Raw genomic sequence first — 14,374 nt, 5'->3', positions numbered from 1 at the left:
TAGAAAAAACAACCAACTCAGTTTTCTCCGGAGAGAATTCGATACCCAGCTTCATAGCCCAAGTAGACAAATTGTCTAAGGTATCTTGCAATGGTCCTTGCAGGTCCGGTGCACTTGGCTCTATAACGGACACAACGCCGTCATCTGCAAGCTGCCTTAGCGAGCAATTTTCATCAAGACAACCATCAATGTCTTTTACGTAAAAATTATAAAGAAGGGGGCTTAAACATGAGCCCTGGGGGAGACCCATATAACTAATTCGTGAAGTTGTCGAGTTTCCATGAGAAAAGCTCATATATTTCTCAGACAACAAGTTGCTCAAATAGTTGTTCATAATTGGTGAAAGCCCACAATCGTGGAGTTTATCCGAAAGGACATCGATACAAACAGAATCAAAAGCCCCCTTAATGTCCAAGAAAACTGAACCCATTTGCTGTTTTTGCGCATAGGCCAGTTGAATTTCAGTTGAAAGCAACGCAAGACAGTCGCTCGTTCCTTTGCCTCTCCGAAATCCAAATTGCGTATCTGAAAGTAAACCATTCGACTCGACCCATTTGTCTAGACGAAAAAGAATCATTTTCTCCAACAATTTCCGTATACAGGACAGCATCGCGATGGGACGGTACGAGTTATAATCCGACGCGGGTTTACCGGGTTTTCGAATGGCGATAACTCTTACTTGCCTCCAATCATCCGGAACAATGTTGTGCTCCAGAAATTGATTGAATAAGTTCAACAAGCGTCTCTTCGTGACGTCTGGGAGATTTTTGAGCAAGTTGAACTTGATTCTATCCATTCCTGGAGCTGAGTTGTTACATGAAAGGAGAGCAAGTGAGAATTCCACCATCGAAAACGGGGAATCTATTTCGTTATTACCCGACGGACGATCACGAACGTTGGTTTGAACCGGTACCGAATCCGGGCAAACTTTCCGCGCGAAGCTGAAAATCCATCTGTCCGAGTACTCCTTGTCTTCATTAATCGGTGATGACGCGTTTCGCATTCTCCTGCCGACATTCCAGAGTGTTCTCATGGAAGTCTCTCGCGACAAACCATCGACGAACCGACGCCAGTATCCGCGTTTTTTTGCTTTAATTAAGTCTTTAAAGGTTTTCTCGAGGTCGGTGTACCGCTCGAAATCCCCGACCTTACCGTGTTTGCGGAAGCGTTTAAACGCGGCGGACTTCTCGCTGTTCGCGTCGGTGCAATCCTTATCCCACCACGGGGTGGGAGGTCGCTTGCGGACGGAAACACCCGGAACACGTTTCGTCTGTGCTCGCAGCGCAGAATCGATGATGACACTCGCGAGAAAGGAGTACTCGTCCAGCGGAGGAAGTACGTCAACCGATTGACTGGCATCAAGAACCGCGGACGCGAATTTTCGCCAGTCAATGTTTTTCGTAAGATCGTACGCGATGTCGACCGAGCGAGTAGAAGATGAACCATTGGTAATAGAAATTTTGATTGGCAAATGGTCACTACCGTAGGGATCTTGAATTACTTTCCACGAGCAATCCAACGATAGTGAACTCGAACAAAGTGAGAGGTCTAATCTGCTTATTTTTGCTGGAGGTTTGGCTACTCGTGTTGCTTCCCCGGTGTTCAGAATTGTCATTTTGAAGAAGTCGCACATGTCGTATATCAAGGTTGAGCGGTTGTCGTCGTACAGTTCCCCCCAGCCTGTACCGTGAGAGTTAAAATCTCCCAAGATCAACCGTGGCTCCGGCATAGCCGTGCAGATATCCGCGAAACTTTGACGAGAGATCGCGGTTTTCGGTGGAAGATATACTGAGGCAATACTGAGGTATTTACCTCGAATATTAACCTGACATGCAACTACTTCAATGCCTGTCACTGAAGGCAGATCGATTCTATAGAAGGAATGGAGCTTGTTGATCCCCAGAAGCACCCCTCCATACGAATCTGCACGGTCAAGGCGTATAATGTTGAAATCGTGGAAAGCAAGATCGTTGTCTGAAGAGAGCCATGTTTCACAAAGGGCAAATGCATCAGAAAGTGAGTTGTTAACTAAAAATTTAAATGTGTCAAGTTTTGGCATAAGACTTCTACAGTTCCACTGAAGAACAGAGATCATATCCCCGACCTCATTCGGAGAATTATCCATCAAAGGATATGATCGATGCAAGGAAGGACCACCTAGAAGCTAGTTGCTTCAAAAGAGTTTTCACCATTGGCAGCACTAAATTAATAATGCTCCTCGTTGAGTCAGAGACATTGAATATACTGAAGAAGCTATCCACAATACCAGAAAACGTGAACATGGGGGCATGTTCTTGCTGATTATTCAGCTGCTTTTCTGGCCGAAAAACTGGGACATCTGGGGTTTTAGATGATCCTGGAAGTGACGGAAAGTTCTTGTCATAATTACAAGGTTTATAACCCGGTGGAATGGGTTTCGGTGAATTTCCGTTACTTCTTGATTTTTCCAAGGTGGAAGGGTGGTCCGTACGAGTGGCCTTACGAGGCTTTTCGGTGGTGTGTTTTTTTGCTCGTTTTCTCGTATTGCCTTTAAAGACAAACGGACTATCCTCACCGACCTCTGAGTCAGAGTCTAGATCATCAACTGGCAAAATGGAGAACGTGTTACTGCTTTTTGGTGTGGTCTGAGAAGATGAAGCGGTATTCTTCAAGAGTTCTGCTAGAGTTCTCTTGGAGCGAGCTTGCAGAGACCGCTTAAGTTTTTCTCCCTGCTGTTTATACCTCGGGCAGTCAGTCAGGGTATGTAGGCTTTCCTTGCAGTACACGCATTTTGGAGGAGCACCGCAAGGGCCCTCTTGATGTTGCTCGCCACACTGATCGCAGCGTGGTTTGTTCGAGCAGTAGTCCGATGTATGACCAAGTTGTTTACATTTCGAGCAGTTCATTACCCGAGGTACAAACAGACGTACAGGCAGCCGAACCTTGCCAATAGCGACGTAGTGAGGTAACGCTGAACCCGAAAAGGTCACACGAAACGAGTTTGACAAGGAATACGTTTTTTTGGAGCCTACTACGGATACTGACTGCATTTGAAGGCAGTCCAATATCTTCACCTTCGGCAGGGCACGGTTTTTAAAGATTCCGAAGGAATCGGGACCCAAGAAATCATCACTAGTCAAACTCGCTTCGGTGACCACTCCTTCAATTTCTACCTCACTACTGGGTATGTAGACTCGGTATTCCAATGAAAAAAGCTCGCACGCAACAATTTGGTTAGCCTGCTTCCGGTCATCAACGGTAACGCGCAGTTTTATTGGTGTTACCTTGAAAATATCGGTAACGGCCGAAAAATGTGTTGTTAGATCCTTAGAGATCCTCGGAATGTTCAAAGGTTTTTGTTTGGGCCGGAAAAAAACAACCCATGGGCCTTTCGAGGCTTCTGGGTAAGCCTTTAGGCGGGGGAGCGCAGAGGTTTTCGGGGGCAATGGTGTGGGGGGTGCAGGTGGACGAGGAGGAGATGGTGGGGGAGAGGGTTGTGGGCGATATCTTTTCTTGGGATATGCTCCAGTATTTTTGCTGGAGAGCGAGTCAACTGGAACGTCAAGGGTTTCCATTTCCACAACTTCCTCGAGACTTTCGTGTGAGGTGGAATTAAGAGTTTCGTCGTCTGAGATGGCAAGCGACCATCCCCCGCCTTTATCATTTTCATCCATTGCGGTTAAATATCGCCGCAATGGTGTTTTTGGTAAATATTTTACAAATAATTACAGTAATTTCAAATAATATCAAAAATAGAAAAACAAAAATGCAAAAATAAAAAAAAAAAATGATATAGTTTTACTCTACTAAAGAGTAATATGAAAGAAACAAAAAAAAAAAAACCAAGAAAAAAAAATAGAAAAAAAAATATATCCGGAGTGATTTGAGATTTGGGCGTAATTGCTTTTGTAAACAAACAGGTCAATTACTGATTTCTCTTGAATAAAAGCTCAATCTCACAAACAAACTATACCAAATGATAGAGGAATTATTCCTCTACCTCATAGTGTTATTGCTTTTCGAGATTGAGCTTTTATTCGCGAGAAATCGGTGATTGATGTGTTTGTTTACAAATGCAATAACGCCCAAATCTCAAATCACTCCGGATATATATTCTGAAAAAAAAAATTTGGATCACCCTAACTATACTCTACTTAAAAATAGTACGAGAAAAAAAAAATCAAGAAAGAAAAAAAAAAATATAGATATATACTATTTACAAGATTTTGGATCACCCTAATTATGACCCAGCCTAATCTAATACTGGACCATGCGGGAAGATGCGATACTGGTGAAAACAAAGCGACACGGTATACCTATTGCACTGAGGCGGCGGATGACTGGTGCGATGCTATTGTATTCCCCAACGGCTGTTGGGTCGATAGCCTTGCAGCTGGTATGCCTCTTTCGCCTCGGTAGGCAATTTAACGTGCTTTCGTTGTTGCTATCAATGGGCCGATAGTGGTGATGATTTTACAGATGTTGATGTTAAAGATGGACCGTAATCAAAGCGCTCGGCGTATGACTAACGGCTTCCTCACTCGCGCACTAGTTGTTTTAACACTATGCCAACTAACTTTGGCGAGAAAAAACCCTCGCGTGGGGAAAAACTCAAAAACTCAAAAACTAGTGTCGTACAACGAGACCGATGCGACTTGACCGGCTCAGCGTGCGAGACGGAATGAAGAAACTGACTTGGCACAAATCATTCGAAGTTTATATGGATATTACTATGGGAAAACCAAACTTTTTGTTCATTGTCTTCTACCCATTTTCCATATTAATTTTTCGAAAAGTTCTATAACTATTCTTAGCTACAACTTTGCAGAACATCGTTTTTCAGCCAAATGGCAAATGAAATAGTTATTAATTGTTTAAGAGATTGATAATCTTATGGCATGATCAAGCAGCTGTTCTGTTAGCAACACTGTATTCTGCAGTGTGACATACTAGCCATGATATATGTGCTCCTATGTGCTCTATTCTTCTCACCAGAAACACCAATGTTGCCTGCTGAACAGTTGATTGAGCATAATCATAAGACATCAGTGACTTGAATCATTAATAACTTTTGTTCCGTGCATTTGATTAAAAAGTGGTTTTTAACAAAGTTGTAGCTGAGAAAATTTTCTACAATCACTGCTATGATTTTTAAAAGCACAGTGATGTGGTGAATTGTTAGATAGATATAAACAAAAACATAATTTTTCCCATAGTAATTCCCATTTAAACTTGAAATGGTTTGTGCCAAGTCAGTTTTTTACTAAAGTAGTTCAAATTTTGGGAGGCTAAGCAGGACCCAATTTGGAACCGTTTGAGCACTGTGGAGCGAAAATTTCAAATTTTGTATCAGTCTAGTGTTCATCGTAGTGCTTCTTCCACCTTTTGATCCCCTCACGTTCGGCCGTCAAGATACCTCCACCTTTATCACGACATATTTCGGCTCATCTTTGTGCGATCCGTTGAGTTTCTTGTAGAACTTGGGGGTCTGTTGTGAACGATGTTTGCTGTCTTTGATTCTGATTATATCGCTCTACATTTTGACGGGTACCATGCTGCAGCATCATCACCCGCGCTGCATTCTTCTCGTCTAGAATCGTCTGACACCAATCGTTTCGTCGATTCCGTTCCACAAACCCAATAACTCCTTCTGCTGCTCTGTTAATGGCTGCTTTGACACTATCCCAGCAGTCTTCAAGAGGGGCTTCAGTCAGATCTGCCTCATCCGGCAGCTCTGCGTCAAGGTGTTGCGCGTAGTCAGTTGCGACTTCGGGTAACTTGAAGGTAGTGGTCCGAATCGATGTTTGCGCCACGATAGATCCTGACGTCGATGATATCCGAGAAGGGTCTTCCATCGATCAAAACGTGGTCGATTTGTGATTCTGTATTATGTGGTGATGTCCAGGTGTACCGATATGGGAGGCTGTGCTGAACATAGGTACTACGTATGGCCATATTCTTTGAGGTGGTGAAATCTGTGAGTCTGAGGCCGTTGTCGTTCGTAAACTGGTGATCTTCGATCATCGATAACGATTTTGACGTCATGGTTTGGGCAACTGTCGTATACTAGTTCCAGCTGTGCGTAAAAAGCATCTTTGTCATCATCGTTACTTCCTAGGTGAGGGCTATGCACGTTTATTATGCCAACATTCAAGAAACGGCCTTTGATCCTCAACTTGCACATTCTTTTGTCGATTGGCCACCAGCCAATCACGCGTTTTTGCGTTTCACCTATCATGTACCGACGATCCATTCCAGCAAACCTACTGCAGCGCTACAATGTCGAACATGCGGACCCTCAATAAGTCGGAAAGAATGTGGTTACTTCCCAAGAAATTGAGAGACTTGCAGTTCTATGTTTCGAGTTTCCAATCGCTAGTCCGTATTCGTTGCCTAGGTCTATGCCGATTGTTCCTGTCTGTATTTACATTGTTTGCTTCCTGTACTTTTTTACGGTTGGCTTGTAGCAATGACGTTTATATAAGGTCTGGGCCAAAGGGCTGATTGGTGTTAGTGAAATGTGCAAATGTTTAGTGGTGTTCGTATTTTATTGCAATGTTTATCTTTTTACACGAAACAGCTGTTGGCAGTGACGTATTTCTATCTGTTCGGAGATGTTCAGCAATGTTTACAACATTTTTGTTTCTAACACCAGCAAGCTGCCTGTTGGCCCAGACCTTGTATAAATGTCATTGGGCTTGTAGGGCCTGCACCCCATCTCGCCGGAGCACCATCGTGCACAGCTCTGTTTAGAGTCCCAAGCTGGCACTAGGACGGTGATCAGCCGCTTCTAACGTTTTGAGCCGCCCCTAAAATAGAGAACAGACGCTCGGTTAGACTACGCTCTCCAGATAGAGAAGCCCCCTTCCCTGTCAGCATACGACCAAAGTCCCAACGGGGTTGATTACCCGATCTTGTCTATGGTTACTCGTACCCCAGCCAGCACCGCGGGCAGGTAGGGATAGGAGTTTCTGGACAATAGGCTAAGGACCACATTGGGGTCTATTTTATACCTGCAGATACGCGGGGTATCAATGGTACGCATTGTCCAGCCAATTACCAGCCCATAGAGGTTACTCTAAGACCAGAAGGTCCCGAAGAGACGTGCTCAACTTTTTGGCTCAGCTCTGGTACTCTCTTCGGTCCCAAGCTAATCGATGCACCCCTCGAAACATAGGAAAATCCACGAACCCCTTACTTTATCTGTCAAAATTTCATTGCGAATCAAAACAAACATAGTGTAGTACTCGAATTTCGACTTAGAATGGGGTACGTTATTCGATGTACTTGGGACCGATAGGCTAGTCCAGTGTGAGCCAATTTAAAATCGTTAGTTTCCACCGGTTGATATTACTCAGTGTCAGAACAGTAGAAGCTCGAGTAGAGGCAAATTTTAAACTGTACGGCACGTTGCCGTACTTGGCACTGATGAAGTCTGCAAATAGTAGAGAAAATTCGCGTATCTGTCAAAAGATAAACAATTATAACGGAATTAAAAGGAAATAAATCAACACACCCAAAGGGTGGTTAAAGATTTTTAAAAGTCAGTACATTCATTCAAAACGAGAATAAATGCCACAAATGCTCTGAAAAGTAAAATTTCTCCAATGGTAGGGGGTTAACCCGAGTCTCTTCCCCCTTGCACACTGCATTGCTTATGGCTGATCGCTTTCCAATGGATCGTTTCCCGAGGCGGTCCGAGATCGGTGTCGGGACGGATTGACAAATGTTTTAAGAATGTCAAACATACAGCTATTAAAATGTTAAAGGCTTCCGAAGTTGATCCCTTTCTCAAACGGGCGTTAGGGTTAAGCGCTTAGCTCACGATCACTGTAGATTAAGTGTCACCGTTTTGAAAACTATTCCAAGGAATGCAAGATTCTGACAGCTGTTGCTTCTTCTTGTTGCAGGTTCACATCAAGTCGCACTTCATCATGAATGGCGTGTGCGTACGGTTCCGCGGTTGGATGGACATGGAACGGCTGGACGGCATCGGTTGTCTCGAGCTGGACGAGAAGCGAGCCGCCCAAGAGGACGCCATCTTGCGGGAGCAACTGGATCGCTACAATCAACGACTGAGGGATTTCGAAGACAAGCAACGATCCTATCAACGCACAACGCAGGATGAGTTCGAGCAAATGCGTCGGAACAGTGCCGGAATCGGTGTCGGCACCGGAGCGACCGGCATGTGGAGGCGATAAATTGTAGTCTGAGCAGGTAACGGACAGGCAAACTAGTGGCAACTGTGTGATTTTACTACTCCCCATAATCCCATATATTGAAACATAAGTGTATGAATGTGCTACATAAAAGAAACGGCAAGATTTGACTAGAATTTCGGAACAACATTTTAACCCTTTTAAACTTTCCGCGGTTGGTAAACACTGGCTTTCGTGAGTGGTTACCAACCAAACTAAAAATAATGAAACAATTATCAAACCACAATAACCAGAGCAGAAGTAAAATGTACGAGTAGCAGGCTAATCTCTCCTCAATTGTAAATATTATTTTACCTTCAGATTTCAGATGCCACGTGCACAATGCAAATAATTCGACAGCACACAATTCACGATTTTGTGCGATTGGGTTTTTGTTATCAGCATTAGATTTTTTTTTGCAATCATCGTCTATGTTCTAGAGCCTTCAATTATTTCTTCAAGCAATCAACATTGAAGCGAGAATTTTTATATATTATTTTACCTATGTATAAGTAACCGAATCTCAAAGGAGCTACCAAAAAGAACAAGAATAATTATTTTTCTCTGTCGTCCACGTAAGCGATAAACGTTCTAGATTTCTAAGTAGAGATGCCAATAAATTTGATAGCATTTTGTTATGATAATTTTAAAATCGATTGACTTGCTTGTTTCCAAGAAAGAAATCCTTCAGCTGTTACCACCGTCACACTAGTACTGATTGATCCCTATTAGCACCCACTGTTGCACTGTCTTTCTCTAACCCTATGAAAAAAAGCCGAACAAAAGTTCAAAGGATGCGCACCGGTGTATCGAATTTATTAAATATTAACTTGATAATAACCCGGTGCCCGGTGACGGTGACGGCGACGACGACGGATGAAATCATTATCATCTCTTACTCGCCTCTTGGCGTTGTTAGCGTGAAAACACTTATCTAATAAATTGTCGAACCATCAGCACCGGGACCAGACCAGATTGCGTTCGGATTCCCCCTTTACCATTTTTTTTCCATTGCTCATGTTTAACCCATTTATTACAGCCGTCATCGTACCATGACAGATTAACTCTTTTTTGTTGGGCTCTCGCCTCCTGTGTTTATGACATTGTTAGAACGAGAATTAGTGCGCGCCACTCAGTGCTTGCTATAGGTGTATGATAGTCGTTTTTTTATTATTCAGAAGCGCTGCAGCAAAAGGAAAAATAGGGTTTAGAACTACTGTCGGAGCGTGGGTAATATATGTTATAAAAGGGCGATGATTTTTTGTTAGCATTCTTTTCTTTTCGGAAGAATCGCAAGAACACAGTTTTGCTCAATTGAAGTTATTGATTTGGCAAATTTGGTTTTGTGGTGCAAATCGTACTCGAGTATCTGTAATTTTCAGCCCAGTGCCAGTGGCAGGCGCTTAGCGCAACGTGTTATACCGCGATGGCGGGCCCAGCACAGCAAAATAAATTATTTGAGCCCGGAACATGCTGCCTACTGTCAAGCGCTGATGTTGGTATAGACCTTGTCACTGGACTGGTAATTTTAGACTCGATTACTATATGGGGACACATTTTGTAAAAACCGAAAATTGAACATGTAACAAAATTATGAAAGATTTTGAACGTTAATAACTCAGCTGCCCCTGGACCAATTTCAATAATTTTATCACCAATGGATCAGAAATATGTCTGCGCAAATTAAAGACTTTATCATTTTTCAAAATGGCACTATTGAAAATTACACGAATGTGCAATTGTTGCTATGATAATTAAAATTATCATCGATTGCCTGCGAAAAGCGATTTCCCTAACACAGATTTCAAAGTTGAATTCAATCCGGTCTCAATCACCGCGTGGCAGCTAGCTATCAAGACTGCCCTCAACCGCTGATCGGATTCAGTCCAATCACCGTGTGTGGTGGTGTCCGGTCGTCGGCATCAGCAGCAGCAGTGCTTTCGACGCGTGGCGTTGAACATTGTTCTCTAGTACACAACGAAAGGCTGCCTGCAAAAAGTAAGCTGCAGCCCACATCTATGCCAAGCGCGTCATCCTCATTCCAAACAACATACAGCTCACCAGCCTCATATGTGTTTAACACCCTAATAGCTCAGCATTACTCAATCATCACGACAAAACGGTCCTTTTCAGGACCACCGTAAATTTGTAAAGCAGTATTTTTTGGACATTTGTCAAGGTCATCAATTGGATGTCAGTTCCCATATCAAGATAGAGCTGGAATTATGGCGTAACAGCTTTTGTAAACAATGACTTCTTTCGATCATGTCTTGAAAGTCAAAGCTCGTAGGGTATGTGGTACCCTGGTAGATAGGGTCCCTTCTCCTCCTGTACCACTATCGTCGACGTTTGTTTCACAGCGCTATCAACCGTCGAGTGGTCGCAGGCTGATAGGAGCGGTGCTGGACTTCAGGAATCGAGACAGCTTCCACCTCTAGTAGAGTGGTCGTTGTGCAGGGTGGAAATAGCCGGGTCTAACAGGTCTAGCAATGCGTTTATCTCTCGTTTTATAACGAATCCAATCAGCACGTTGAACACTACTGGGAGATGATCCGAAGATAGCTCGTTCAACGTGACAGGTTTTTTCATGTCCCGCGATCGTAGGGACAGAACGTAAATGAGTCCGGAAAATGGAGTAAAAGCTACGACTAGTCGCTTCCTGGAAGAGTAACGTTCCGGAATTGTTGGCTCGAGAGGAGTTCCAGTGGCGATGGCGTGCATTCAGGTCTCCTTTCACAAAGAATGGTTCAACCCTTCTGGTGATAGTGGTGGAAATATCTCGACGAAATTGGGTTCAGCTTCAGCGTCTCCTCGCTTTAGGAAAGTAAGCAGCTATCAAGTACAGTTCCCCTTCCGCCGTGTTGATCAAAATGTCTACAGTTTCGATTCCCTTGGTGGAAATATTAAGCTCGGTGAGCTGCAACCGATTCTCTGCTTCATCGTCAAGAAGTCCAGTCCGGTTTTGTCCGCTCTCTCTCTCTGTAGAGTATTTGTTCGTTCGATAGTGTTCGCGTCTCTCTTCCGCGGTGTTAAGGGAAACATCGATTGATCCCAGCATGGGAAAACCGCCGCGTGGTCATGCGGTTGCAAGCTCGTCCGGGAAGCGTCCCCGACAGGAAACCGCCAACGCTCAGTCGGCATCGAAAAAGCTGCTGTCAAACAACCGGTACGCCATTCTCGAAAATGGTGATGAACCGGAAATAAAGAAAAAGGAGAAACTACCACCCGTCTTCGTCAAGGGATTCCCGCCCGGGCTTCAGGAGAACATCAAATTCTACATCTAGCAAGGCTTGAAGTGCACCATGCGCATGTGCACTGAAGGCATCATGCTGATGGTACCAGCAAGGAAGTACTACAACGCCATCGAAGAGCTGCTGAAGCGGGAAAAATGGGAATATTTCTCTCACAATGTCGCTGCATCACGTTTCATCGACAATTATGGACCGTGAAGCCATCAAGATCACCAACTGGAACGCTTGCTCGCTCAAGAGCAAGAACATCGAGTTTGTTCACTTCCTCAACGAACGTAACATCGACGTTGCCGTCATCACTGAAACCCAACTGAAACCGGAGGTAAACGTCTACCTTCCTGACTTTCGGCTTCTAAGACTTGATCGAACCAGCTCCAGGGGAGGAGGAGTGGGCATTGCTGTAAGGAGAAACATCTGCTGTCGGCTTCTGCCGAGCTTCCAGCTGAAAATCATCGAAGCTTTAGGGGTAGAAGTCTCCACTCCTGTCGGCCCTATCACCATTATTGCGACCTACTGCCCCAAGCAAGTCACCATCAGGGACGGGTCGGCAGCAGACCTACGGAGGGATATCATCAGACTAACTAGACGCGGCGAAAAGTTCATCATCGCGGGTGACCTCAACGCCAAACACCAGGCCTGGGGCAACAGTCGATGCAACCAAAACGGCACAACAACCTGCAAGAGACTCGCTACACCATACTAGCGCCAAACTCTCCCACCCGGTTGAGCCGGTCTGGCGTTCACTCCACGATAGACATCTTCATCAGCAACATGGGAGACAACATCTCGCTACCTGTGACCCACCAAGAGCTGAGTTCGGACCACTATCCGGTGGTGGCCGATGTAGGCTAATCTCGACCAAAAATCGTCAGCCCTCACGAAGCTGAGGCAACCAATCTTCATCAGATTCCCAATATTTTACCCGAGGAATCCGAGATTACGGTTGACGAACTGTTCAAATCATCTAAAAACATGAAGGCCCCAGGTTTCGACAACATCCTGAATCTGGAACTTGAACACTTGAGTTCCAGATTCTACAACCATCTGGCACTGATTTTTAATCTGTGTCTCAGACTTGGCTACTTCCCCTCGTGTTGGAAGTCAGCTAAAGTCATACCCATCCGGAAACCTGGGAAGGATCCGTCCTCTCCTTCAAGTTATCCACCAATCAGCCTTCTCTCAGGGTTATCAAAACTGTTCGAAAGAGCAGTCTAGCACCGGCTCCTAACATCTGCTGAAGAAAACAACTTGTTACTCGAGGAACAGTTTGGTTTTCGGAAAGGTCGTTCGACCGTTCACCAGCTGACTCGAGTAACAAACTTTCTCAAACGGAACAAGTCTATGTCGAAAACATCTGCCATGGCGTTGTTGGACGTTGAAAAAGCGTTCGATAATGTCTGGCATGATGGCCTGGTGTTCAAATTGCAGCAGTACGATCTTCCAATCTTCCTAGTGAAGATAATTAACAACTACCTATCGAACAGGACGTTCCGAGTCTCTCTGAATACCATCACATCGGATGATTTCAACATCGGTGCCGGGGTTCCACAAGAAAGCATCCTTGGCCCCATTCTATTCAACCTCTTCACCTCCGATATGCCGGCTCTCCCTAATGGTGGATCGTTGTCTCTGTTCGCAGATGACACATCCATCGTCAACAAGGGTAGGGTCATCGGAGTTCTGACTGCCAAACTTCAGAGAGGCCTGGACGTCCTGTCTGAATATTTCAACAACTGGAAAATCCGAATCTACGCGGCAAAGACCCAGGTCATCATCTTTCCACAATCTAAATCTCCCAGACTTGTTCCGTCGGAGAATAATAAGATCTGCCTGAACGGCACGGTGGCGGAATGGTCAAAAGAGGTAGTCTACCTAGGCCTAACACTAGACAGCAAGCTGATTTTCAGGGAGCACGTTGACAAAACCAAAACCAAGTGCAACATCTTGATAAGATCATTGTATTCACTCATCAACAGGAGGTCTACCCTGTCCCGGAGTAGAAACTCTGAAACGTTCTTATTCTAATTGCTACCATAGTAATTGTTTTATTTTGGAGGAGCGTGGGAGTAAACCAATGTAACAATGTAAGTTTTCAACAGTTATTTTTCTCCGTATTGACGAAATTTGTGATTTAGTCTCAGACGTCATTATGATAAGATGAGCCGTTTTCGCGCTATGATTTATTGAAAAATATCAACTACGTTATTTTTAAACATTAGGCGTGTATCAAAATGGTTGAATTCCAGCACAAACATGGTTCATTGCCCTAATAAACAATTATGCAAAGTTTCATGGAATTATGAGAGGGAAAAATAAAATCGATTCGTCAGTTGGCGTGGAAGTACTCACATTGAAGAATTTTCTATATAAAATTGATGAGACTGCCAAATAGGTTTTAACGATAATTGTAGAAGAATTTTAGGGATAATTCTGAAGGAATTTCACTAGAAGTTCCAGGTAGTTATGAGAAGTATTTTAAGAAAACTGTGAGGAGAACAAATGGTGAATTTGAAGCCAGTTCGGAAGAGGCTATTATGGGATCATGAGAAGAATTCCTCGCAATTGCAACTCACATCTGAAACAATTTCAGGGGGGCATTCTAAGATAATCCGGAAGAGAACTCGTAGTGATTTAACTATTTGACAAACTTAATATCCAAAACATGACAGCTAACAAATTTAATTTAGCTTACTTAGTTAACGATCCTGCGCACCTCCAGGGTTGCAAAGGGCATTTATGAAAGATTTCCATCCTGGGCGATTACTAGCTTTGGCCTTGACCTGTGCCCAAGTCAAATATCGGTCAACGTTCTTAATTTCACTGTTTAGGCTCCGCCGCCACGAGCCTCTGGGTCTGCCTCTGCTGCGATGTCTTGCTGGATTCCAGTCCAGTGCTTGCTTGCAGATTTCATTTCCACTCCGTCGTAGTGTGTGGCCGACCCACCTC

At 44.2% G+C, this 14,374-nt stretch overlaps 1 protein-coding gene across 1 annotated transcript in view; it reads left to right on the top strand.

Moving 5' to 3' along the window:
- Positions 1-8,829, top strand: part of Bgb (Big brother) — a 34,460-nt gene extending 25,631 nt beyond the window's left edge. Inside the window, exon 3 of the mRNA XM_065234390.1 lies at positions 7,890-8,829. Coding sequence (XP_065090462.1) covers positions 7,890-8,180 — 291 coding nt within the window. The 3' untranslated portion in view covers positions 8,181-8,829. The remainder of the gene's footprint in view (positions 1-7,889) is intronic.
- Positions 8,830-14,374: the final 5,545 nt, after the last annotated feature.

The sequence above is a fragment of the Ochlerotatus camptorhynchus genome, unplaced genomic scaffold (genome assembly GCF_037179485.1).
Source record: "Ochlerotatus camptorhynchus isolate MF236.1 unplaced genomic scaffold, CSIRO-AGI_Acam_v1.1 ptg000433l, whole genome shotgun sequence".
NCBI classification, from domain to species: Eukaryota; Metazoa; Arthropoda; class Insecta; order Diptera; family Culicidae; genus Ochlerotatus; species Ochlerotatus camptorhynchus.
This window is presented reverse-complemented; position numbering and strand designations above follow the sequence as displayed.